Source organism: Trichoderma camerunense (assembly GCF_050948025.1).
Source record: "Trichoderma camerunense strain CBS 138272 chromosome Unknown V8C40scaffold_12, whole genome shotgun sequence".
NCBI classification, from domain to species: Eukaryota; Fungi; Ascomycota; class Sordariomycetes; order Hypocreales; family Hypocreaceae; genus Trichoderma; species Trichoderma camerunense.
The window spans coordinates 934,505-958,783 of NW_028145358.1; the positions used below are offsets into that span (position 1 = coordinate 934,505).

Consider the following 24,279-nt stretch of genomic DNA (forward strand, 5'->3'; position numbering starts at 1 on the left):
TTTTTCGAAAGTCTCTGTAAAAATAAAAAAGGGTTATTCTATCTTTATTTCATTTTTATTTTAAATCCTGGGTTTTTCTTTGAGTCCTGTGTAGGTAATAAATACATAAATACATAAATACATACTGTATCGCCGCTTTCAAAGGACGAATGCGTCGGCATCTGATGAAATATCGTTTCTATTTTTATCGCCCCCGAGATTCTTTGCCAGCCAGGCAGCAGGATGGCCATGACTTAAAAAAGTACGTACCGTCTTTCGCCCTGCAAGTCGAGGGTTTCGCGCTCATTCGACGCGCCTCAGGCCTGATCCGCTAGCTAAATTTTCTCGAACCTGAGGCCCCACCACCTCTTAGCCACCGCCAACGCCTCCTCCCAAAACTTTCCGTTTTCACATTCGCACAATCCCCAACAGCCTCACTTTGTCCTTGTATGATTTTTTGTTTGCCCAGTGAACACCATGGCTGAGCCTATTCGAAACAAGCGATCCGACGTGTCGACTGCGCCGTGAGTGATGATGTTTTTTCTCATCTCAGCTGCATCTCAGCAGTACTAACTACCCCGCCTTCAGTACACCGCAGAACACTCCGGCGACCAACGCGCCCATATCCTCCCGAGCCCAGCAGCCCGGCGTGGCCAGCATCAAAGAAGGTAACTCAATCCGTATGATATTCCCAAGGAGAGCCTATCTAATGAGGTGATTCCCGTGTGTAGATGACATGGAAAGAGCGGCTGCTGCCTCTCTCCTGGCGCAAAACCCCAAGCTCGTTCAAATGATCCAGGGACGACTTGGTTCTCTCATTGGACAATCTTCTGGATACATCGAGTCTCTCCCCGCCCCCGTCCGCCGTCGGGTTTCGGGTCTGCGAGCAATCCAGAAGGACCATGCCAAATTGGAGGCTGAGTTCCAGGAGGAAGTTCTCCAGCTTGAGAAGAAATACTTTGCCAAGTTTACTCCCCTTTACGAGAAGCGATCTGCCATCGTCAATGGCAAGGTTGAGCCCACAGAGGAGGAGGTCAAGCGAGGAGATGAGGATGATGAAGAGTCACAAGAGGCCGCTGAGGCTGCTGGAGAGCCTTCACAGCCAACCGATGAGACATCCGAGGCTGTTCAGGGTATCCCCGAATTCTGGCTGTCAGCCATGAAGAACCAGGTCACGCTTGCTGAGATGATCACCGACCGCGATGAGGCTGCGCTGAAGCACCTTATTGATATCCGCATGGAGTACCTTGACAAGCCCGGCTTCCGTCTCATTTTCGAGTTTGCCGAGAATGAGTATTTCTCAGACAAGACCATCACCAAGACATACTACTACCAGAATGAGAGCGGCTACGGCGGCGACTTCATCTATGACCATGCCGAAGGTTACAAGATCAACTGGTACCCTGGCAAGGACTTGACTGTCCGTGTCGAGGCCAAGAAGCAGCGAAACAAGAGTGAGTGTGATCATGACTACCTTGGCTAATGCCTCTCAACGCTAACTTATATGCCGTAGACACTAAGCAGACCCGAATCGTTAAGAAGTCAGTGCCGACGGAATCCTTCTTCAACTTCTTCTCCCCTCCTAAGCCCCCCACCGATGACGCTGATGCCGACGACGATGTTGCCTCCGATATTGAGGAGCGTCTCGAGCTCGACTACCAGCTGGGTGAGGATATCAAGGAGAAGCTGATCCCCCGTGCCGTCGACTGGTTCACTGGCGAGGCTCTTGCCTACGAGGAGTTTGATGAGGATGACATGGACGGTCCCGATTTCGATGATGACGAGGATGATGAGGATGACATGAGCGAGGACCACGATGACGATGAGGAGTCCGATGAAGACGTGAGTTTTCCTGTCCCTATACCCTTTCAGCGTCTGCCTATAATGGGGCTAACAAAAATGATACAGGACGAATCAGGAAAGCCTAAGCAAGAGGCTGCCGAGTGCAAACAGAGCTAAGCAGCAAAATCTGCCAAGGTTTAGAGGCTGGGAGCTTTCAATACTTTAGAGGGAAGGAAACCGAGGGAAAAGATGCTCAAGTGGACAAGGACTGAGAGGAATGGCGTATCTGAGTTAATGACATCGCTACATGTTTTTTGTTTCATTGGTGATCGTCTCCAAAAGAATGTTTTGTTTGTCTTTCGCGTACTAGGAGATTTATCTCGATAATAGTAACAGGTACCGGGGCACTACTTGTTTTTTTCTAATAGTTTAATAGGGAATGATTATTTTGTGGTTTTGGAATATGTATCCTTTCGCAAAGATGAAGCTGTGGTATTCAGTGGCGCTCTTTTTCTTTTACTAGCTGGTCTAACATCTCTCCGCTCATATATGTAGTAGCTCTCATCTTGAAATTTCCATCCACTTCTAGTTTGCTTACTTCTTTCGCTGCGGCAGTGCCTTCTGCGCAGCAGTCTCTTTCGGCAGCTCCTTAGCAAAGGGGATAAATTCAGGGGTTCCAGGCAGATATTTCCTGAGCACCTCTGGTACACGCAGACCCTGCATTGGAGTTAGAAAATCGTTATTCGGCTAAGGGTATTTACATAGTGAAAGGGGCTTACCTCTTCTGTTTGGTAGTTCTCAAGAACACAGCACAGAGTTCGTGTTGTGGCACACAATGTTGAGTTTAACAAGTGAACGTACTTCTTCTTGATATCTGTCTGGGTTTTCGTTCCGCAGCGAATCTCAAGGGCGCGAGATTGGTAGTCAGTGCAGTTGGAGCATGACACGAGCTCCTTGTACTCTCCCTGGTAGGGAAACCAAGCCTCCAGATCCAGCTTCTTGGAAGCAGCATCGTTGAGAGCGCCAGACACGATAGCAACAACCTGATAGGGCAGGCCAAGAGACTTGTAGAATTCTTCTGAAGCAGCAATCATGTCGTCAAATGCTTCCCAGGACTTCTCTGGGTCGGCAAGGAGGAACTGCTCGATCTAGGAAGGGAATTAGTATTTCCTATCGCAAACAAGTGAGTAAGTGTGATTACCTTCTCAAACTGGTGAACACGGTAGATACCCCAGGCATCTCGACCGTGGGAGCCAGCCTCTCGTCGGTAGCACGTGCTGTAGCCAGCATATCTGTCGCCGATTGTCAGCGAATTAACTTTCATCTGATGACTGTGGCCTGAGCATACTTGATGGGAAGATCCTTGGGCTGGAGCCACTCGTCGGCGTGGAACGCAGAGATGGGCTGCTCAGAAGTGGCGATGAGGTACTTGTCATTCTTGGAGTCTCCGTCCACGACCTTGTACAGCTGCTCATCGAAATCATCCAATTGAGCAGTCTTGGCCATGTAGTCCTTGAGCATGAACTGAGGCGCCTGGAGAGCAGTGTATCCCTTGTTGGAGAGGAATTCGAGACCGTAGTTTACCAGAGCCTGGTTGAGGAAGACACCCCACTGGCGAAGGAAATATCCACGGTGGCCAACGACCTTGACACCTCTGTCGGGGTCATATCCATCAAGTCGGAGGAGGACCTCGTGGTGAGACAGGACCGGTCGCTTCTCTACGGTAACGCCTTCGGGGGCCCACGTTCGCTGGACTGCGTTGTTGTCCTATGGCCCGGTAAGTTAGAGGGTTAACAGACGTATAGATGGCTGATTCAAGCGAGACGTACCTCATTGTTGCTCACGGGCACAGACTCGTGAACGAGGTTGCCTACTGACCTAACCTTGGCCTTCAGCAGTACGTCCTTCTCGGCCGCTGATTCGATCAGAGCCTTCTTCTCCTTCTCCAGCTCAATCTTTTGCTTGAGAAGATCATCGGCGTTCTCCTTGGCCTTTGCGTCGTATCGTCAGCAAACGGATCAGCAGAGTTGCAGCCAGATATATCCTACCTTCTTCTTGGTCGCAATCTGCTTCTGGACGTCGTTGATCTTGGTATTCATCTGGGTTGCGCTGTACTGGGCTGTAGGGAACGGCGTTAGTATATCTGGATTTGTCGGAACTGGATCAACAGAAAATGTTTACTTCGGCGGTGGTCCTCGAACAAGGCAATGATCTCGTCCACAACCTCGACATTGGCGAAGCGCTTGCGTTGCGATTCACGAATCTTTTCTGGGTTTCCGCCCCGCTCGGCGATGAAGTCGTTGACGTCGAGCATGGTGAAAGATCTTGGGCTGGTCTCGCTTTTCTGATCGTTGTTAGAATATCACGAGAGTTGCAAGTTGTCCAGGACCAAAAATTATCGAGATAAGTGTGACTAGTCTGGGCTCAAGAGATGCTAATCGAGTCACAGACAAAAAATGGAGGGGTGAGCAAGGTGGGGTTCTGACTGTTTTGCGCGACCCTGGCGCTTTGGAGTGCTACGAGCGAGTCCTTGTAGGGCTTCTAGACTACCTACATTTATAGAACATTCCGGGCCAATTTATCCAATACTACCATTACGCGCCACGGCATTTTTCTCATGGTATTTTTCATGTATTCCCTGATGACTGTATCTGTGACTATTTTCCTGCAAGACGAGTTTCTCTTTACTATAATCTAAGCAAGAGAGAGAAAAATGAATTCCCAAATAATTTGTGTAGACGCAGTCACCAAAAACGCCGTGGCACATGAGGCATTGAATGATGTGAATCTGAGCATTTACTTATCGTGTAATTCCACACCGCCCATTCGTCCCCAATCTTATTGCACTTTTGCGACTCCTCCTTCTCATCTTCTTCTCATTTCCATGCTCACATAGATTTTCAGTGTATACCAGTCTTTCTGCACTGCATCGTACCGGATCTGCTCCGTATTAATAGCCACCGCCCCAAATGTGGCCCGGCCTACGGTAGATGGATGCCCCTCATTGGCAAGGGTGTTTTAGAACTGTCATGTATCTCACCTGATTGGACGCCGGGTTTAAGCATCTGCATTGGTACTGCCGTTCTCAATGCGCCGACTTGCATCGCGATTCCTTGCTTCAACTTTGTTGCTTTAACAACATGTGAAAGGCGTCAATTTCAACGCGGATTTAGGTGAAACCCTCAGACTATTCATCGCTCATCAACCATGGATTCTCAACGGCCGGCCGAGGCGCCGCGCAGAAAAATCGCCACCTACGGGAAACTGTCGTCTCGTGGGCCTCGCGCTCATGCGACATCAGCTCCGCAGACACCGTCCAACAGAGAAGTGACGCCTTCGACGACTCTTCGACAAAAGCTCTCCGGGCTGCCTCCGCGATTTGGCGATCCTTCGCGATCACAGAAAGCGCTGCATAGTGCCCCGACCTCAGATCAGGAAACAGCTCGCAAACAACGTGATCGCGAAGCAGAGACGCCGCGGAAACGGAGTCATAGATCTGCTTTTGGTATGGAATCAACCAAAGGAACGGTGGACATATCGCCCACTCGCCGCGCGCTGAAGTCACCCTTATCCCCGAAGCTGACATTGGGCCTGAATGGAATAGATGCGAAAGATTCAAAACCTAGTTCCTTTGAAACGGGATTCATCAATTCTCACGAGACAGTCCCGCAAGCGGTGACTCCAAAAAAATCTACTGCGGTTGGTACAAGCACCGCCAAACTGGGAAAAGAGGCCGAGGCAAACGCTTCTCCCACAAATAAAGTACCAGATACACCGCCGACGCGTCGACGTCGTTTGATCGATGCACTGGTGGCCGAAGAGAACGTCGCTTCTAGCTCAAGCTCAAGCTCAAGCCCAAGCCGCAGCCAAAGCCAAATTACTGAAGGATCAGACCATGCCAACAATAAGGAGCATAAGCACGCTCGGATTGACCGACCTAGCTTTCGTAAAGACGTTCCATTGCGCAGGACCGGCTCCGATAGCAGTGCGCTGGAGAGGAGGAAGGTTAAATTCACTTACAGCCAATCTCGAAGTTTTATTCAGGCTTCCCAAGAATCGGATGCCGCCGAATCCACCGACTATCCCTCCCTCTTGGACGAAATTGATGCACCAATAAAGCGGCCGCCGTCCCCAGTCATGGATGACGATGATGACGATGAGTTGAAGAACAAAGTTGCCATTCGGAGTGTTCATGAGCTACGACGGGCTGGTGCCAACAACCGGTCATCAGATGAAGTTGATGATCTACTGTCAAGAATTGGAACTCCAGGTCCTTTGGCATCCTCCATGCGCAGAAATGGCTTGTGTGAGCTAGCGAGTAAGCTGCAAAAGAAGGAATTTATGAATCAATTTCGCGATCATGCATCCCGGGATAACATTGCCAAGGGAATCCGCCATGAGGAAGATACCATCAGCGGATTTCTCCTTGCGGCTATCTTTGTCATTTTTCTATCAGCCGAAACCGCACCACACCTGCTCCGCCAATTGACAGAGAACCGAGTGGGCTTGTGGTTGAATACTCTCCTCGCGATACAAGATGATGCTACCGCTATTGCGGCACAAAGGTCCGCAAATATGTCGAGATTGGGCAGAACCGCGTTGGACAGCGTCAAGCGTGCGCTGCTGGAAATGGACATCTGGCATGGCTACAAGCTGCAGCGTCTCTCTCCACGCACAATCTCCTTGCAATTGCTCTCTATGCTGGTCAAATTGCTGGATCCGCAAGACGTCCGAGTTCTGTTAGATGATACTTTGGCAAACTTTTCGCAACTGAGATCCAGCTTCACAGAAGACGATTCCCGAGAGGATGTCGACTATGCTCTTACAGTGCTCATTATGGAGGCGGAATCGAATGCCACAGCGCCCGCTGATGAGCCATTGATAAAGATACGGCAAGAGATGTCTGACATCGCTGCCTTTCTCCAAAGCATGCTTCAACATTGGCCGAGAACTCGTCATGATATCGATGCTTCATTATTAAAGCTAGCCATCAATACAACCAACAATGAGACGAGGGCTGCTGCACTTCAAAACGGCCAGCTGCTGTCAAGCCTGGTTTGCTCCATTACTTCTGGGTTTTCGGCTATCCAAAGTGCCATACAGAAGTCGGCATTCGAAAGCAATGTGTTTGACGAGCTCTCATTGATTCTTGGAATCATGATCAACGTGCTGGAACATTGCCCGGATGCCCGAACATCCATCCATGAAGACGAGGTTGACAAGCTTAATGCGACATGGTCTGAAAGCGAACGATCAATCGAAACGGTATGTATATGCTGCAAAGAAAGAAAAAAGTCGACAATTGCTAAAACAATGACAGGATGATTCGGTCGAGACGTCTAAGCTCGGTATCGCATATAGCTATCTGGCTATAATATTGGGATACCTGTATTTGGGCCATACCGGGCTACCGGTGCCTGGTGGCTTAGTTCCGGCCATCCAACATTTCATCACCATTAATAAGGCGGTCGGTGATAAGGCAGCAGGGCTGGAGCATCTTGTATATAGCCTGACGAGGCTTCGCTAGGGGCAATTTAAGATACCATGTATATATGCCACAACTTACTTGTTTCAATACATTGTCAAATTGTGCACGATCTGCCACTTTGGTGACGTAACATGCCCCCGATTTACAGTGTGGTAATTACTGTACAGATGGATGCCAGGCAGTGATTCTCGTTATACATTGTGAATGCTGCAAACACTCTGTGAAAAATTACAGGTATGCCATCGAATATCTACCCGTATATATAGACTAATACCATTATATAAACATTATATACACGCATCATATATACTTTTTATTTATTTTTAGAACCTTCTCTTCTGCCATGCATAGCCGTGTGCCGGGCTTAGCAGGTTAGTCGTTTTGCCTTAATCCGCACCCGGCACCCGCTAGCGTCCACTGTTCCCATGTGATAATAGCGGCCCCCAGCAGGCCCATCCCACCTGCAGCCTGCATTCCCCCCCCAACGGCACCAAAGGTAAGTCCCCAGTATCATCATCATCATCATCAGCCTTCTCAGACCACCCGAATTTCTATCCCCCCCTCCCAAAAAACCGCCTCAAAGAGAAACTTCAATGCCTACCTTGAAGCAACGAAAGGTCGCCATCGTGGGCAGTCGATCCGTTGGTATGGCACCTGAGAAACCCGCGTCTTTTCTTCTATCTGCGCCGTCAGAACTTTTGGCTGACCTGAAATTCCCTAGGCAAATCATCGCTCGCTGTGCAGTTCGTCGATGGTCACTTCGTCGACAGCTACTACCCCACGATAGAGAATACCTTCAGCAAGACTATCCAGTATAAGGGCCAGGATTACGTCACGGAGATCGTCGATACCGCGGGACAGGTAAGGTTTTCTCGGGCTGCTTCTCTTCTCGCAGTCGCAGCCGCAGCCCCAGCCCGTCGAGACGCTGACGCTGCGCCCGAAACAGGATGAATACAGCATTCTCAACTCGAAGCACTTCATCGGCATCCATGGCTACATGCTAGTCTACTCCGTGTCGTCCCTGCCATCCTTTGAAATGGTGCAGGTCGTCCGCGAGAAAATCCTTAATCATCTAGTACGTGCTCTCCCCCATCCCATCTTATCTTCTTCCTACCTTCCCTTGCCCCAGCATTCCAACGAAAGCATTTGCATTGCTGACATGTCTCACCGCCCCGTCTCCCAACAGGGTACCGAGTCCGTTCCCATCGTCATAGTAGGTAACAAGAGCGACCTCCGACCAGAGCAGCGCCAAGTCAGCCCCGAGGAAGGCAAGAAGCTGTCAGAAAAGTTCGACTGCGGCTGGACCGAGGCCAGTGCAAGGTACAACCAAAACGTCGGCAGGGCGTTTGAGCTCTTGATTGCCCAGATTGAGAAATCTCAGAACCCTGGCGAGCCCCCTGCCAAGAGCAATTGCATTGTGATGTAGCTCAAAAGTCGAGCCCCAAGTCGGTCGAGTCCAAGACCAAGATACCCTCAGGAGACAGTTTCCTTTTTTTAGAGTTGAGAGAACCCGTTGTTCACATAGGCTATGGAGCATGCCTACCTAGGATGCTAGCCATGATACTTAGTAGTTGGGGTATAGGATAATGCTGCTACTAGACCATCACCATAATTACGTTGCTATTTTATTCAACAGATAGCACTGGATAAGTACGGACGGGAACAAAGGTCATAAACAGTCCATATTGTGAGAATACAATACGATTTCATTTATCGGATGATCTAGTAACTATGGTAGATTTGTTGAATCTGCCAACTTGAGCAGATGGCCAGTTGATGGCTACGTTTACATATCTCATCATATCATATTCCGCATTTATCATACTACTTCTAGGCTTAAACGCGCAAGAATACAAGAGTAACCAAACGAGCATCATTCCAACTATTTCTGCGGCGGCGATTTCTTTAATGATCAATACTACATTAATGCGTTAGTATCTTCGTTGCAAAAGTTGACAAGATGAAGGAGTTGAAGCTTACTCTTCCCACAATCTGCCCTGTACTGATTGCAATTCTTCGGCCGTCATCCGTTTGCCAGCCGTAAAGTAGCCTTATTGAGTTAGTATTTATTCCATCCATCTTGTGGCACTGATGGGCAAAAGGACTTACCAGCAGTGATTTTGGCGTCAATCTCAACTCTCGAATCCGCTGGGATGAGCTCATCTGGGAGCTCCACTCGCTCGTGGATGGGGATTCTGTGGTGGTTAGAAGTTGGAATATGCGTTACAACATACATGAGATACAACTTACCCTTGACCAACAATTGCGTCGTGTTTCATGCTATAACGCTCGTTAGATATGGCGAAAAAAAAGCTGGAAGTGGTAGGAGGCTGCAGGTAATCACTCACTTGCTCATACTTAGCATGCGGTCAATCTTCTTGATACCCAGCCAGTGAAGAATGTCGGGCATCAGAGCCTGGAAACGCATATCCTTGACTCCAGCAATGTTCTCTGTGCGCATGAAATACTCCGACGCTCGGTCCTCGCCACGCTTACGAGCATTGTAGACCACTATCCTCGTCAGTCAATCCTCAACATGAAGTATGGGCAATGAAGGCATAGTTGTTAAGCAGGGTAGCCTTACGGTACTATGATAGGTGTTAGTAGAGCTCTTAGAGTCAAAGGCCAGGGTAGCATACCTTTGTCACTTCTCCAAGGGCACGACCTTCTTTCCTGAAATATATAACTACGCCGCTGCCGCCCCTCTGAGCTTCCTTCACAGCCTCTTCGATGCCAAAGATCAGGTATGGTCGGCATGTGCAGATATCGGAACCGAACACATCACTTCCATTGCACTATTCCCAATCAATACTCTATAGAAAATCATGCATCAGGGAGACACTTACTTCATCATGAATTCTCAGAGATAATTTTACGGATTCATCGGACATCTTCGCAGGATCACCAAAACAGTAAACAGTCAGACCCCCTGAAACATGTGGTTAGCCTTCTTTATTATCGAGTTGCGACTTTTAACAAGCCAAGATCCATTGACGTACCGATGGGAGGAAGGAACACTTTGATATCTCCACGAGTGATCAACTATTATTGATCAGTATTGGTTGTATTTATCTTGATAATGGGCGATCATTTACCTCTGGGTAGCTTCCTCCTGTATGCTCAAACAGCGATCGTCGCAGAGTGGCCTCATCTGCAAATGATTAGCCTTTGTATAGTCTGTACTCCCAAGCTAAGTGCACTCACCAATTCCAAATCTCTCTGCCACACCGGGTAGGTACCAGACCTAGAGCATCAAAATTTAGCATTATACTACGAGGGTTTGAGAACAAGTCCATACCGGTTCGACGGCAAACTTGGTAACAGCCAATTCTCCGAGCTCATTCAAGCAAACTTTTCCGTCGGGGACTCTAAAGAGACGTCAGACAGAGTTCAAAGAATTCATATAACGCATCTTGGTGACATACAGTCGGCCACTCTTCACGCTTTCCTCGAGCTCGGGCAGCTATTCCTCTATAATTAGCGTGCTGAAAACAACAAAGCCCAAGAGTTGTTCTTACCTTCATGTGCGCCTTGGTAATGGCAATTGTTGGTCGCATGTCCACTAGAGTCTCCATGAGCGAATGAAGAGCTATCGCAGTGAGGGTTGTCAAATACCGTTTTCCTTTTCCATAATATCCTTGAAGGTCCATGGAACCAGGTGTCCCCAGGGGTCCATGGCAACGATCTTCTTCTTATCACCCCATTGGGGGAACGGTCCAATCTTTGCAGCTGGCTCCGTGTTTGTGTAATCAGGTCTGTGGTACTCAGGGTCAGAAAAGACAAGACTATTATCATTTATTAGAACGAACCTATGATCGGCGTTTAGCTCCTTGCTGGCAACAGCCAGCGCATAGTAGATCGAGTACGAGCCTCCGCTGGATATTGGTCAATATACATCCAAAGTATGAGACGTTGTGGTCCTTTGGATTCTTGCAACTTACTGAGCTAGATACAAAGGTTAGTAGACAGAACGACTTCATATAGACAAAGCGTCAGCTTACCTCCAATGGCTGAAATGATGACATTTCATGTTAGTCAAATACCCGCCACTTCACATTACAAACACGGGGAACGAACCATTTCTGCGACGAATGGTGGACGCAGCTCTCGAAACGACTACGGGTCCTCGCTGCAGGGGATCGGGATTTCCCCAGTCCATCTGGAGAGGATCAATGCCAATCTGCTTTGGATACGTCCTATGAAATCACATGTGAATGAGATGCTGGTTCACACAACATCACCAGGCGGCAAGGGAAGACAGCACACACGTGAGCACGATTCGCGAAGTGAAGCCTGTTCGGCTGCTTGGAGATAGAGCCGAACTAGGCTGGACCGTTCCATTCTCAAAGGACGATTGGAGGTCCGCAGAAGCTTCAACATCCTTTTGCTTGGGATCCTTAACACTCTCGGAGAGCAGGGGGGTCACTGGCAGCTTGGAGGCAGGGTCAAGGGTAGAGGAACCAAGTTTACTGGTAAGTGATTCAACCGAGCTCAGCAAGCGCTGTTGGGTTTGCTGGATGTCCCGAAGCGTGTCGAGGACACCATCTTGCTGTCCATCTGCAGCCATGAGGGGCTGGATGTCCGCTAAATCGGGATAAGTAAGTTTGAAAAGGAGGGTAGTTTGATATGAGGGTTTCCCTGAAGAGGACAGGGTGTAAGTTGGAGAAGGAGGAGGAAGGAGAAGGAAGAACGAAGCGATCACACAAGGGCCGTGGCGAATATAGGTAGATGTAGAAGATATGCTTCAATACAGAACAAGAGGAAGAGAGACAGTTCGGTTGGGCAGGGAGACATTCTATAGTAGTCGAGACGAGCAGTACCTAATCGTAGCGGAACCGCATATCTCTTACGTACCCCGCCAGTATCTGATAGGCATCCAGCGGACAGAGTTTCTTACCCCAAAGGACCTAAGGTAAGCAAACGGTATCAGCTGCCTGGAGTTAGTCTCACAGTACCTAACGTCAGTAGCAGTGTAGGTACCTAATCTGCTTGGGTGGTGACAACTCCCGTACGGAGCATTAGATCGTACATCCAGATAGCGGGATGCGGGGTTGCTTTCTGTAGTTGTCGGCAGCCGCCGAAGAGCGGACCCCAGCCCCGTTTGGAGGGTAGTCCTCTGTAGAGCACTGTGCCGCATCCGTCCTGCAGGAGGACGCTAGTGCATCGATATAGCGATAAAAAGTGTGCCTGCACCGTAATGCACTGTAATGCACTGTAAAGGGAAGGGTGCCTGTCCATATGTAATCCGGCGCGATAAGATAAGCCGCCGGACGGTGTCTCACACGTACCAAGCGGAAACGCGATGCGACTTTCAATCACGGCACAAGAGATTGCGTTTGCCCGTTGAGCACAAACGCCATCCACCCCAACGCCATGGGAAAGCGCAAGTCTTCATCCAGAAAGCCCATGGGGCCTAAAAGGGTCAGCAAGATTGTATCCTCCGCTATGCCCATCTTCCGGAACTGACTGGACCGCAGGCTGATCCCTTGCCAACCACGTTCACATGCCTCTTCTGCAACCATGAGAAGTCTGTCACCGTCAAGCTTGATAGGAGGGCTGGCGTTGGCCAGCTAGATTGTCGCATTTGCGGGCAGAAGTTTCAATGTGCTGTCAACTGTTCGTCTCTCTGACAGCCTTCCCTGTTCGAAAGCCCTGTGCGCTAACCGCAAACTCCAGACCTCTCGGCCGCGGTCGATGTATACGGAGAGTGGGTTGATGCTGCCGGTATGCTACAAGCCCTGTTGGAACTTGATCATACTCAAAAAACTAATATTCATATGTACAGAGGCTGTCGCGAAACAAGACGCTGGAGAAGGCAATACCGGCAAATCATATGGCGCTCGAAGACCCCTGGAAAAAAATACTATTGACGAGCACGATGAAATCGACCAGCATGATGATTATTGAGTGCCTTGCTGTATATTTCTACAAAAACGGGCTGGGATGCTACATAATTGGGGATATTGACGCATACTACATACCAGGGTCTTATCGGAAAACCCCCATTCTTCAAATCGTATAGAATCGGTCGCCAAAGTCTCCAAGACCAGGCACAATGTAACTGCAGCAGGGTCAGCCAATGCATCGTGGAGTCAGGGTCATCATCATACTTTTTCTCATCCAAGCCCTGCGCACGGATTCTATTAGTACAGGTCGTTTGAACTAGCGATCAAATATCAACACTTACCTCATCAATGAACGCCGTTACAACTTTGAGGCGAGGGAACTTTGCGGCGAAGCTTGTTATTCCTTCCGGGCTGGCAATCAGGTTGAGAAACAGGATTCGATCCTCAGGGACCCCTCGGCCCTTGAGGACCTCGACAGCCATTGTAGCGGAACCACCTTTACAGTTGTCAGTTATTGGATCGTTTGGCTGTGCTTTAATGTACACAGCTGACGAACAGGACAAGGGGGTAGAAGGATTATTACCTGTTGCAAACATCGGGTCTAGTAGAAGGACCCATCGGTTTGCAATGTCTTCGGGGAGTTTATCATAGAAAAGTTTGGGCAGCGCTGTGTCCTCGTCTCGTTGAATCAATATCTTTCCAATTCTTACGGATCGACAGCAGTCACGCAATCCCTGCTCCATTGCCTCTCCCGCTCGCATGATGGAGACACCACAGATCTTGCCCTGAAACATTAAGCCATTATACGTGCGGCCGACGGGTGTGGTAATGTTTTTCTCAATGACCGGAAGGTGATTTAGGCCTTCCTCTACCAGCAGTCGGATAATTCTGTTGGAATAGAAGATGAAATCGGCGCGCTCTGTGTCCTTGTTTCTTATCATGCTGTATGGAGGGTTTTAGTAAAGGGCGATGCACATGAAACCAGTCGAGGGCCCTAAACCTACGATAGAAGGGCAATCAACTGGGGAGTCTGCGGCAAGACATAGACATTATCAGACGAAACCACGGCAGACACAGTAGCACTCGGCTTGTCAGCGACAGCCCTGAAGCTCGGGCCGACGCACTGCGTGGGTGCAGAAGCAGGTGTTGGGTTTTCAGCCATGGAATTGGTCGTGTAGGAGAAAGTAGCACTTTGAAAAAGGTCGAGATAGTTGCAGCTACGCGGAGCTACCTCTAAGGTAGATAGGCAGGGTATATCTAGTCGGGCTTCTAGCGATAACGAAACCTTACATAAAGAGGGGTCTGGGTCCCTATTACGTAGATATTCGGGGACCGCCGCCAGCAGGTTTGTTATCCATATTGCATATTATGGGTAAGATGGTTGACTTTGGCGTCAGATGGACGGCTTCAGGAATGGAAGCATTGGTCCCCGATTTAGCTGCTTGGCTAGCGGAGCTATGGAGAGACGGGTTCAGTCTTATCCTGGCTGCAGTCTCCTGTCTTGCCCCTGCGCCCTTATGGTTGTTTTTCAAAGTAGGCATCTGGTCAGAAGATCAACATATGCGGTTAGTCAGAGGATGTGCTCCAATAATTGCATATTCGCATGGCTGAGACAGAGGCAGCAAGACGTCGGTTATTGTAGGTTGCCAGAGGAGGTAGTCCTGCAGTTGTCATGCCAGTTCCGATATATAATACTCGTGAATTTAATTCCTTGATTTAGGTACTCAGAATTTCACGTACGAATAGATTGAGAATCTTATACAAAACTCATACTATCCATTCAAACAATCCGATCTTTGATGTTTTCAGTGCAGTATGCAGCTTGCACTCGAATTAGCACAGTTTCGGGCTTTCCAGTTCGATTACATAAGTCAAAATCCCAAGGCACATAGCGCCTCAATTGGCGTGGCTGTTCCTTACCAGCCGAGTGGGCCATGATTAGGGCACCCATCTGGGGCACACATCTTATCTCCAATTTTCTTTTTTTTCCCTTGGTCTCTCTTTTACCTAACCACACCTCTCATTATCCTCCCCTGGCAAGCAAACCACGAGCCTCTGTCAGATAATCAATCGCCATCATGCGTAAGAATTCTCGTGTTCCAAAATTGTTGTCGCAGCTACTAATTCGCAGGCAGCTCCCAAGTTCGATCCCAGCGAGGTCAAGGTCATGTTAGTTCACACAATGCGTCGCTTCAGGTCCCGCGAACATCAGGTCTAACTTGCAGCTTACAGCCACCTCCGTGCCACCGGTGGTGAGGTTGGTGCCTCTTCGGCCCTTGCTCCCAAGATTGGTCCTCTTGGTCTGTCGCCCAAGAAGGTCGGTGAAGATATCGCCAAGGCCACTGGTGACTGGGTAAGGAAATGCGTGCCCCTGCAGAAAGCAGATCGCGGTGCTAATGCCATGAACAGAAAGGTCTCCGTGTCACCGTCAAGTTGACCATCCAGAACCGTCAGGCTGCCGTCTCTGTCGTGCCCACTGCCTCCTCTCTCATCATCAAGGCCCTCAAGGAGCCCCCGCGTGACCGCAAGAAGGAGAAGAACATCAAGCACAACAAGTCCGTCAGCCTCGATGAGATCATTGAGATTGCCCGCACCATGCGCTTCAAGTCTTTCGCCAAGGAGCTGAAGGGAACCGTCAGGGAGATGCTGGGAACTGCTCAGAGTGTTGGCTGCCAGGTCGATGGAAAGACCCCCCAGGCTATCCTGGAGGCCATCGAGAACGGCGAGATTGATAGTATGCACCCACTTCCTGCCGTGACGTATTTTTGATTGCTAACATTCGATACAGTCCCCGAGGAGTAGAGTGTCTGGTTCAGACCACCTGTCCCACCGAGAAGAAGTTCTCGTGCATTGGTGACACATCAAAAATAGAAAAAAAGGTCAACCAACAAATCGATTTCGCCCCACGTGATGTACTGAAATGTATTCCCATCGCGGACTCAAAACCGCATCCTTAGCTCACTCCGAGATACATCGTCACTGCGCAGTGGTGTATTTCTATTTTTGCTCAAGGAAGAATGAATCTGGCCACTTACTCACCTCTATACCCGTTACTCCGTGGGTATATTGGTCCTTCCAATCACGCCAACATGACCTACTTTTTGAATTCCTCTTATTGATGATGAAATGTTTTGGATTGCAGTCATTTGTGTCTGGCTTCCATTCTCAATGATGAAAAGATCATGAACCAAAGCTAAAGTCTTTGGATAGACCATATAGATAGAATGACTATAATGAATACAATATTAATTTTAGTTGACTGTTGCAACTCGAGTTCTGCTTTTTGACGGACTAGACCTGTCCGGATAAATGTTGACAAAATCGTGCGTAATGTTGTTGAAATAGTTGGGCGTGTGTAATCTACCAATAGCCATATAACATGCACTAAGAATAGATGGCTGCCCTAATAGCTCTCCGTGTGCTAATAAACTGGGACAGAATCTCAGTCACAAAGTGTGCCACAATCGTACACGAGATACAGTCTATTCTATTATTCAAATAGCTACTATTTTGCCACTTATTCACAGGGCAACCCGCGAGCCAAAACTTGCTTTTGCTAGGGTTCTTTCAAGCACACACATGAGGTAGAAGCAATCCGAGTGTCTTTTAATATATCATAGGGACATTACCTAACCTCCCTACCCGCCTATGGGTTGTTACTCCATGTAAAATGACTGGGAAAACGGCCAGGCGCGAATCTAGCACTCGCAGGGCTCCCTGCGCCTTCATCTCTCTACAAATAACCCTTTTCAGACCTCATCCAAAACACGCTCCTTGAACTCCCGCTCGACCTTCTGGCCCTGGTCATCAGTGCCAGATTCACCGTGGAGAGCCATCAGGGCACCCAGGTCGAACTTGGGCGACTTCAGCAGCTTAACCTTGCGGATGTGGACCTGCAGAAAGAGGGAGAGTTAGCAACTGGCCAGAATTTCAACAGTAGCCGGATAGCAGTTTGGGCCAAACATACGTTCTGCAGGGGGTAGATGCCCTGGGTGGACTTCTCGATTTCGCGGCCGATAACTTCGGGGATCAGCTTGGAAACCAGCTGGGTGAGGGTGCAGCTGGAAGCCTCGCGCTGGATGATGTCGGTCATCTTGCGTCGAATGGCGCGGATCTGGGAAGAAGCAGCGTAGGTGGTCTTCTTGATCTGGTTGGGGCGTCGCTTGGTGAAGGCAATGGCGAAGAGGCGGATGAGGTAGTCATCGGTGGTCTTGACGGTGATGTTGGCCTCGATGAGAGTCTGCCACTTGCGGACGAGGGATCGGAGCTTGTCGGATGTGAAGTCAAGTCCGTGGAAGTTGGTCAGGCAGCTCTTGCCCTGGACCTCGTCGACGCGGAGACGAACTTTGCGGAATGAGTGGTCCTCATCCTTCTGGAGGTCAGCGAGGGAGACCTCGACGATGCGGCCCTTCAGAGCATCGTTCGCGTTCTTGAGACCGGTTGTTCGGTTCACAAGAGTCTTGCCAACACTGCAATAATCCGTCAGTCCGAATTCTCGAGATTTTTTCGTTATGACTCTGCTGCAATGCGACTCACTCTCGGATGTTGAAAGGGTTAGGAGCCTGTTGAACACGCAATTAGCACATCTTGCAATCTTCTTCTTCTTCTTCTGAGCGCGTCCATACCTTGATAGAGTACCAGTCCTTTCGGGTGAAAGGGTCCACGGTCTTCTTCTTAAGGCCCTTCTTGCCCTTGGAGAGTCTCTTGTTCCTGTTCTTTTTGTTGGCCGACGTTCATTTCCAGAGATTCGCAGCGTAGATACTCACTTTCCAACAGCCATGATTCCTTACCAGCGTATGGGGAGATGGGAATCGAAAGGTCCTAAAAAGTTGGTGGAGGGGTTGGAAGAATTTCAATTCTTGTGTGCATCAACCTGGATCTAAGCGAGCCAAACCAAAAAGGTACCGGGGCATATATTTTTCCGCTAATCTTGTGGGAATTTTTTCCAGCTCCACAACCCTCCAGCCCTTCTCTGGCCCTCTTGCCACTAAGGCCCAAAGTTGGCAAGTGGTCGTGGGTATCACGTGAGCAGCACGCGTGCGGTCATCGGCCACTTCAAGAATTTCATGCACACAAGGGGGTCCAGCTCATTGGGGATAGCGCAGGACTTGGGCAGCCTATCAAATCGCAGACATTTTCTCGTTGGCAGGTCATGGCACGCTTTACAAAGATGCTTGTTTGGACATGAAGAATCAGACTGCCAATTCTGAAGGAGCTCCTTTCCTCAACCCATGTGAGAGATTCTTTGTACTACGTGATGAAACCTGATGACTTTCTATGGATCAATGGCCTAGCTATCAAGAGTAGCCCCAATGAGCAAGCATATCCTAGCGAGTATATAATGATGAAGCGTATGTTTCTCTTTTCCGGATAAACTGAATTGATATATCGTAAAGCCAGTTCTTTCTCCAATGATGCACTTCAGAACCATTCAACTGCGTATGTAGTTCGTCGGGAGACTGTCTTTGTCCGCTGCTACTGGTGACATAATTCAACATTCTTATATGCGAGGTTATGTATGAAGTAAATCCACGCGAAAAAGCGGGTACGTACGGGTTAGTCATCATGACTGCGAACTGCGTTTGATTGCTCTAGATGCTTCATGGGCTGTTGCAATTCCGCATATCGCAAAACAGCGACTATCAACTAATCTGCCTGGTAAGTGCCTTCCTGCAGCCCTGCAAGGCCGAGCGGAGCTATCGGTGTTGAATACTGAGAGACAGACACTGACCCTAATCGTCTAGGTAATTCCGTCTCTATGCGACCGTCCCGCGCCATTGACTGATCATCTCCAGGTGCAAGAGTAAACCCGCAGCAGCCATGGGCCCCCCGAAACCTCCCGTCCCTCATGTCGCTCCGATCTACCGAGTAACGGCCACAGCTCTTGGTGCAGGCATGTGGTTCTGGGTGAGTCCAATACCTCTGGCGATTTAATCCAGGCGGGGGAATCGATCATGGAAAAAGGACGCTGTATACTGACAACCATATTCAGCTAATGTATCGAGCAAAGAAAGATGGTAAAACACCCAATTCGCATACGCATTTCTCCATGATCGATTCTAACGTATTTGATTTCTCGCAGGCCCCGTTTTGCTTGGCTGGAAGCACCCCTGGGACCACTAGACAACTCGATCAGGTCGAGATTCGAGACTAAGAACGGCATGCTACTCTACCACTGGGATATCGGCTATAGCTTATGATGTGGTTTATACTATGACTCGAAGTTACATACAGCAATGTTCTCTGCGGGCAAAAGGTGGATGCTGGAATAAGAATAGTACAAGCTGCGCCATCTGAATATATCTACATTACGACTCGACGCATATACTGAGTAATTCTGGCCCCAATACTCCAAGATACTTGAGAGTTCCACTACTGGGTGGAAGCTGCGGTATGCAGTGAAACCAAATATCTCTGTGTTCCCAAATCCCAAATTATGCTCTCCGATCTCGTGCCCCTACTAGAAGCCGCTGTCGTGTCAGTAGTGCCGTAAGGGACTGCATGATATCCAGCATTGAGCCAAGCCGGTTTCTACCTATCCCTACAGTCTTTTACATATTTCCAATAGTAGACAGTAAGTAAGGATGTAGATATTATTCTCTCAATACATGGTGTGAAATAGTCACTCATTTGCACTATAAATATGTATTTGTCTAACTTTGTGCTAAAGTCTGCGTACCAGAATGGCACCAGTATCATGTTTCCAAAATGTAAGCATGCTCTCCTTAGAGCATTCAAGTTCACAGCTGTTGAAGCAATATATCCCATTGCTCGCATGTGATGTTGATTTTCTTTATACCAGGCGCGAGGGCCTATGTTTTTAAAACTTTTTACCTACCAAAAATGCCCCAATAACAAGTAGAAAACTTGAATTCGAAGGTGTATACTCTCACCGTAGCGAATCCATCTAGTAGAGGACTCTTGTCACGATGCAAGCTGGTGTCTCCTGTTAATTATCGTGTCAATGTGACATAATAGGCCTTGGAACTTACAGCTGAGGCCCTCTAGGCTCTCATAGATGTCCTTGATCTCCTCGTATTTTACGTTGCTGATATCGGCCATCAGATAGGCCAGCTGCGATCCAGTTAGTACTACTTGATATCTAACGGTACCTTGGAATTCCTTACATCTCCCTTGCTGTCACTGATCTGCTTATCGACGTTGTGGTCGCCGAGAATCTCGTTGACTAAAAATTGTCAGCTTGGTGCACGTTGAAGATTCGGATGTTTTATTCAAACCTTTGCGGAGCACACCGGGAACATTGCGATGGATGTAGATGACCTGTAGGTAATGTTAGAGAAGTATGTCACAGAGAAGAAGGGAGCAACTCACTCGGGCGTGGTCTGGCTCGTCCAAAGTAAGGGATCTCAACTGAGCCTCGGGAAGGTTAACACTTCCCAGAGTGATACCCTGGTTGATGTACCGGACCAATGCCTCAGCAACTAGATACCAGTCAGTATTCTTCCAGAAAATAAAGCCATCCGCCTGTGCGATTTTGTGGACTAACCCTCGACACCAATGGCACGCTGTGCCTCTTCTGTGCTTCCACCGATGTGGGGAGTAAGGATGAGGTTGCTCAGGCTGCGGAGTTCCTCAGCCCATTGGTTCAAGTTGTTGGTGAAGTAATCGCCGTTGCCAGCTGGCTCGTTGGGGTAAACATCCAGAGCAGCACCCGCGATGTGCCCTGAGCGCATGGCCTTTACCAAGGCAGGGATGTCGACAACGGTTCCACGGCTGGCGTTGATAAGATAAGATCCCAACTTCATGCGGTCCAACTGGGCGGTTGATATCATATTTCTTGTTTCGGGGAGATCCGGTACGTGGAGAGTTACGAAGTCGGCCTCCTCCAAGAGGTTTTCCAATGAAGGGACCTGGCGAGCGGTTCCCAGTGCCATCAAAGTCACTACGTCATAGTAGATGACATTCATTCCCATAGCCTCAGCAAGAACGGACAATTGAGATCCGATGTGTCCATAGCCGACAATTCCTGGAAGTTTGATGTTAGAGCACGGCTGTTAAACTAATGCAGCCCTCCAGCATTGACCACGTCTATGCAGAAGGGCCACTGATAACGAGTTGGAGCATACCCAGAGTCTTTCCACGAATCTCCCAGCACTTTGCGCTGACTTTGTTCCAGGTGCCACGGTGCATCTCAATAGATCGATCGCCGAGCTGTCGGGCCAGGGTAATGATTTCGGCAATGACCAGTTCCGCAACACTGCGAGAGTTTGCGAATGGGGAGTTGAAAACAGCAATACCACGACGAGCAGCATAAGTGAGGTCGACCTGGTTGGTTCCGATACAGAAGCATCCGATAACGAGCAGGTTCTTGGCCTCGCTCAAAACCTTCTCGCTCAACTTTGTCTTGGAGCGGATACCGATAACATGGACCTCGCTAGCATTTGTCAAGGTCAGAGGACGGTCAATTGCATTCAAGGATAGCTGCTCACCGGATTTTCTCAATGAGCTGATCTTCGGGAAGCGAAGTCTTCAGAGCTTCGACTTGGTAGCCCTGGCCCGTGAGAATATCTCGTCCGGTCTGGTTGACATTCTCCAAAAGCAGGATCTTGATATCTTGGGTGTTGAAGGGCTTCAAGATCTTGGGTACGCTCTTGCGAGGTAGCATGCCACCAAGGCTGGCTGGAGGTGACTGGAAGGTGGCAACGGGCGAAGTTGAGAGGTTCTGGCCCCAGCTAGAGACTACAGTTCTCTGGGGAATTGGGGCGCTGGGAGTGATATCGCGAGCTGAAGACATGGTTGCGGTGGTGCAATCGGGCAGATTGCTGGATAACCAGGAATGTCGTTCTGGAAATGGAAACGGGGAGGGTTGATTGGGCGTCGATGGCACCAAGCTGGCGGGAGCTGGAGGGATGAAGAGATGAAGAGATGAAGAGACTTGGAAGAGATCAAACGATTTCTATGTCACAAAGGCGGATCGTAAGATCTTAAAGCGAATTGAATCCCTGGCTCTTGCAGATACGCAACATGAGTCACTACTAATAAAGCGTAGCACTGGAAACTCTGGAATCGGATTGACTGATAATTTTGACTTTTAAAAGAGCCGACACCGGCTTGCGGCCAATTGCGGCGACTCGCTGCCATGAGCGATGACTGGCACCTATTAGTACGAGTCCTGTCAGAATCAAATAGCACTACCGCAAACTCGCGCAATTGCCTAGATGCACCAGACAAGGCCAAAATCACCGTTCAGTGGGACAATTCGACGGAATGCATCCAACAAACCCCACCTTCGACGGTGCAAATGCTGCCACTTTTTCACTAGTGCGAGAGAGCGATTAGGTGGTATTGGCTTGTGATAGGACGAAGAGAGTGAATTTGTCAGGGTTTTATTCATTATTTATTCATTATTTATTTTTTCTTTCGCGATATATTATTGTGATTGATGCGATATCAGTCTCAACTGCAGTTATGAAGACACCTTCCCACAGCGCTAAGGCAGATGCACATCACCTATGACGTCTACCCGCTTACCTGCTGAATCCTGTAAGCAGGCAGATTAGCTTACCCACCTTCTGTAATTTACAGGTGGTTCAGCCTCCTGTTGGTCCTGCTTTGTACTCAGTACTGGCACTGTGATCGTCGTCCGCCTCTACTAGTGGCATATGCTAGTAATGCGTGCTCGGTGATGGAGACATTGAGAATTATTCATCTTGCTTAATCATAACGCATCTCAGGATGTTCTCACCTCTGCGCTCGCGGCTTATAAGTGCCGCCCGGTTGAGCACGTGTCGTAATGTGCGACTGGTTTCTACCACAACGTACCCTCAACCCGTCTCTCCGTTAGCCTTCGATCTTCATGCGCCTTCGAGCCCCAAGGCCGATGAGAAAACAGCGCCGATAATCTTTATGCATGGTCTTTTCGGATCCAAGAAGAACAACAGAGCAATCAGCAAGTAAGCGGCATTTAACCTTGCACTGCGGCATCTCGACTTACAACTTCGGTAGAGCCCTGGCCCGGGATCTGAAAACCCACGTATATACTGTGGTAGGTGAATCTCATGGGAACCAACTAGTAACGACAGTCATGTTGAATAAAGAGTATAAAGGATCTTAGGAATCATGGAGAATCTCCCCACGATCCCCGTCATGACTATCTTGCCATGACTGAAGACGTATTGGCCTTCATTGACCAACATGGTCTAAAAGAGCCTACTTTGATAGGCCACTCTATGTACGCCTTCGCAAGACCGCTTGAAATCCTACACTCGGCTGATGTCATTATAGGGGAGCCAAGACGGCCATGTCTGTTGCACTCCGTTCACCAGAAACGGTTTCAAGGGTTGTCGCAGTTGACAATGCTCCTACCGACGCCACTCTCAGTAGAACCTTTGCTTCCTACGTTCGGGGAATGAAGAAGATCCAAGAAGCCAAAGTCACCCGCCAATCTGAAGCAGATGCTATTCTTCAAGAGTACGAAGAGGTCAGTATTATTGCTCCCTCCATCTGCGCTCTCCAAGACTGACTGTTCCTTGGAATAGTCGCTCCCAATTCGCCAATTTCTGTTAGGAAACTTGTATCGTTCACAAGAAGATGGGATCCAAAAGTTTCGCGTTCCTCTGGATATTCTAGGTCGATCACTTGACCATCTTGGAGACTTTCCCTACAAGAATCCAGGCGAGGCACGGTACACAAAGCCATCCCTTTTCGTTCGAGGCACTCAGAGCAAATATGTGCCAGACGACGTGCTGCCCATCATTGGTCAATTTTTCCCACGCTTTCGATTGGCCGACGTTGACGCCGGTCACTGGCTAATATCGGAACAACCTGAGGCTTTTAGACAAGGTAATTTAACATTTCAAAGCACGCTTGTGAATGATCCATGTTACTGACATGTGCGCGCAACAGCTGTGGTGAGTTTTTTGCAAGAGCCATGAAACGTAATGGAAACGGAGCCTGGACGATAATCTCCAATAGAGAACTATAGAGGAGGGTTTAGACGTTATAGAACATTTTACAGCAATATTTTGACAGCTTAAGCATGTTAACAACCGTTGCCTTTGTCTCTAGCCTTTGTCAAATGAGCACTTTACCATATACTTCAACATTGTACTACTCAAACATGTTCGATTTGATTCTGCGGCCCCCCTTGAGCTCAGTATTCCTGATAATTGGTTTTTTCATGAAACAAAAGTATTCAATTCCTCGTCTGCCCAACAAATCCTT

At 48.8% G+C, this 24,279-nt stretch overlaps 12 protein-coding genes across 12 annotated transcripts; 7 read left to right on the forward strand and 5 right to left on the reverse strand.

Moving 5' to 3' along the window:
* Window positions 1-218: 218 nt before the first annotated feature.
* Window positions 219-2,251, forward strand: V8C40DRAFT_249520 (histone chaperone NAP1). The gene is made up of 5 exons (XM_083216776.1): window positions 219-503; window positions 568-647; window positions 711-1,433; window positions 1,493-1,821; window positions 1,888-2,251. The coding sequence occupies exons 1-5, from the start codon at window positions 457-459 to the stop codon at window positions 1,936-1,938; spliced, it is 1,230 nt and encodes a 409-aa protein (XP_083071740.1). The 5' UTR covers window positions 219-456; the 3' UTR covers window positions 1,939-2,251.
* On the reverse strand, window positions 2,144-4,271 carry V8C40DRAFT_249523 (serine--tRNA ligase SES1). Its single transcript, XM_083216777.1, has 7 exons — window positions 3,943-4,271; window positions 3,810-3,880; window positions 3,591-3,752; window positions 3,110-3,528; window positions 2,963-3,053; window positions 2,541-2,909; window positions 2,144-2,478 (listed from the first exon to the last, which is right to left on the reverse strand). The coding sequence occupies exons 1-7, from the start codon at window positions 4,073-4,075 to the stop codon at window positions 2,356-2,358; spliced, it is 1,368 nt and encodes a 455-aa protein (XP_083071741.1). The 5' UTR covers window positions 4,076-4,271; the 3' UTR covers window positions 2,144-2,355.
* Window positions 4,272-4,656: 385 nt separating this feature from the next.
* Window positions 4,657-7,358, forward strand: V8C40DRAFT_249525 (WAPL family protein). The gene is made up of 2 exons (XM_083216778.1): window positions 4,657-7,026; window positions 7,082-7,358. Exons 1-2 carry the CDS (start codon window positions 4,969-4,971, stop codon window positions 7,286-7,288), a joined length of 2,265 nt encoding a protein of 754 aa, XP_083071742.1. The 5' UTR covers window positions 4,657-4,968; the 3' UTR covers window positions 7,289-7,358.
* Window positions 7,359-7,724: 366 nt separating this feature from the next.
* V8C40DRAFT_249528 (protein RHB1) lies at window positions 7,725-8,940 on the forward strand. Its single transcript, XM_083216779.1, has 3 exons — window positions 7,725-7,894; window positions 7,971-8,110; window positions 8,196-8,940. Exons 1-3 carry the CDS (start codon window positions 7,843-7,845, stop codon window positions 8,673-8,675), a joined length of 672 nt encoding a protein of 223 aa, XP_083071743.1. The 5' UTR covers window positions 7,725-7,842; the 3' UTR covers window positions 8,676-8,940.
* A 24-nt stretch (window positions 8,941-8,964) lies between these two features.
* On the reverse strand, window positions 8,965-11,993 carry V8C40DRAFT_249534 (GTP cyclohydrolase N terminal-domain-containing protein). Its single transcript, XM_083216780.1, has 18 exons — window positions 11,518-11,993; window positions 11,323-11,445; window positions 11,059-11,124; window positions 10,865-11,004; window positions 10,768-10,811; window positions 10,675-10,712; window positions 10,548-10,617; window positions 10,454-10,493; window positions 10,345-10,400; window positions 10,249-10,291; window positions 10,096-10,178; window positions 9,889-10,044; window positions 9,834-9,837; window positions 9,598-9,760; window positions 9,500-9,529; window positions 9,359-9,444; window positions 9,230-9,299; window positions 8,965-9,167 (listed from the first exon to the last, which is right to left on the reverse strand). Exons 1-18 carry the CDS (start codon window positions 11,814-11,816, stop codon window positions 9,155-9,157), a joined length of 1,524 nt encoding a protein of 507 aa, XP_083071744.1. The 5' UTR covers window positions 11,817-11,993; the 3' UTR covers window positions 8,965-9,154.
* A 531-nt stretch (window positions 11,994-12,524) lies between these two features.
* On the forward strand, window positions 12,525-13,795 carry V8C40DRAFT_249543 (transcription elongation factor Elf1 like-domain-containing protein). The gene is made up of 4 exons (XM_083216781.1): window positions 12,525-12,670; window positions 12,727-12,865; window positions 12,926-12,973; window positions 13,035-13,795. The coding sequence occupies exons 1-4, from the start codon at window positions 12,623-12,625 to the stop codon at window positions 13,154-13,156; spliced, it is 357 nt and encodes a 118-aa protein (XP_083071745.1). The 5' UTR covers window positions 12,525-12,622; the 3' UTR covers window positions 13,157-13,795.
* On the reverse strand, window positions 13,121-14,578 carry V8C40DRAFT_249546 (uracil phosphoribosyltransferase). The gene is made up of 5 exons (XM_083216782.1): window positions 14,100-14,578; window positions 13,679-14,037; window positions 13,437-13,591; window positions 13,360-13,376; window positions 13,121-13,310 (listed from the first exon to the last, which is right to left on the reverse strand). The coding sequence occupies exons 1-5, from the start codon at window positions 14,255-14,257 to the stop codon at window positions 13,259-13,261; spliced, it is 741 nt and encodes a 246-aa protein (XP_083071746.1). The 5' UTR covers window positions 14,258-14,578; the 3' UTR covers window positions 13,121-13,258.
* Window positions 14,579-15,019: 441 nt separating this feature from the next.
* On the forward strand, window positions 15,020-16,332 carry V8C40DRAFT_249553 (GTPase-activating protein SEC23). Its single transcript, XM_083216783.1, has 5 exons — window positions 15,020-15,177; window positions 15,231-15,264; window positions 15,328-15,448; window positions 15,505-15,829; window positions 15,884-16,332. The coding sequence occupies exons 1-5, from the start codon at window positions 15,174-15,176 to the stop codon at window positions 15,895-15,897; spliced, it is 498 nt and encodes a 165-aa protein (XP_083071747.1). The 5' UTR covers window positions 15,020-15,173; the 3' UTR covers window positions 15,898-16,332.
* A 147-nt stretch (window positions 16,333-16,479) lies between these two features.
* Window positions 16,480-18,017, reverse strand: V8C40DRAFT_249556 (40S ribosomal protein eS1). Its single transcript, XM_083216784.1, has 5 exons — window positions 17,862-18,017; window positions 17,721-17,805; window positions 17,632-17,657; window positions 17,063-17,564; window positions 16,480-16,988 (listed from the first exon to the last, which is right to left on the reverse strand). Exons 1-5 carry the CDS (start codon window positions 17,873-17,875, stop codon window positions 16,845-16,847), a joined length of 771 nt encoding a protein of 256 aa, XP_083071748.1. The 5' UTR covers window positions 17,876-18,017; the 3' UTR covers window positions 16,480-16,844.
* A 687-nt stretch (window positions 18,018-18,704) lies between these two features.
* On the forward strand, window positions 18,705-19,394 carry V8C40DRAFT_47836 (uncharacterized protein). The gene is made up of 4 exons (XM_083223018.1): window positions 18,705-18,753; window positions 18,840-19,002; window positions 19,088-19,112; window positions 19,178-19,394. Exons 2-4 carry the CDS (start codon window positions 18,916-18,918, stop codon window positions 19,216-19,218), a joined length of 153 nt encoding a protein of 50 aa, XP_083071749.1. The 5' UTR covers window positions 18,705-18,753; window positions 18,840-18,915; the 3' UTR covers window positions 19,219-19,394.
* Window positions 19,395-19,664: 270 nt separating this feature from the next.
* V8C40DRAFT_249566 (uncharacterized protein) lies at window positions 19,665-22,343 on the reverse strand. The gene is made up of 8 exons (XM_083216785.1): window positions 21,546-22,343; window positions 21,183-21,490; window positions 20,603-21,082; window positions 20,428-20,537; window positions 20,334-20,376; window positions 20,223-20,281; window positions 20,088-20,169; window positions 19,665-20,031 (listed from the first exon to the last, which is right to left on the reverse strand). Exons 1-8 carry the CDS (start codon window positions 21,848-21,850, stop codon window positions 20,003-20,005), a joined length of 1,416 nt encoding a protein of 471 aa, XP_083071750.1. The 5' UTR covers window positions 21,851-22,343; the 3' UTR covers window positions 19,665-20,002.
* An 87-nt stretch (window positions 22,344-22,430) lies between these two features.
* On the forward strand, window positions 22,431-24,164 carry V8C40DRAFT_249570 (uncharacterized protein). Its single transcript, XM_083216786.1, has 6 exons — window positions 22,431-23,009; window positions 23,062-23,101; window positions 23,163-23,287; window positions 23,341-23,536; window positions 23,595-23,898; window positions 23,962-24,164. Exons 1-6 carry the CDS (start codon window positions 22,792-22,794, stop codon window positions 23,988-23,990), a joined length of 912 nt encoding a protein of 303 aa, XP_083071751.1. The 5' UTR covers window positions 22,431-22,791; the 3' UTR covers window positions 23,991-24,164.
* The last annotated feature ends 115 nt before the right edge of the window (window positions 24,165-24,279 follow it).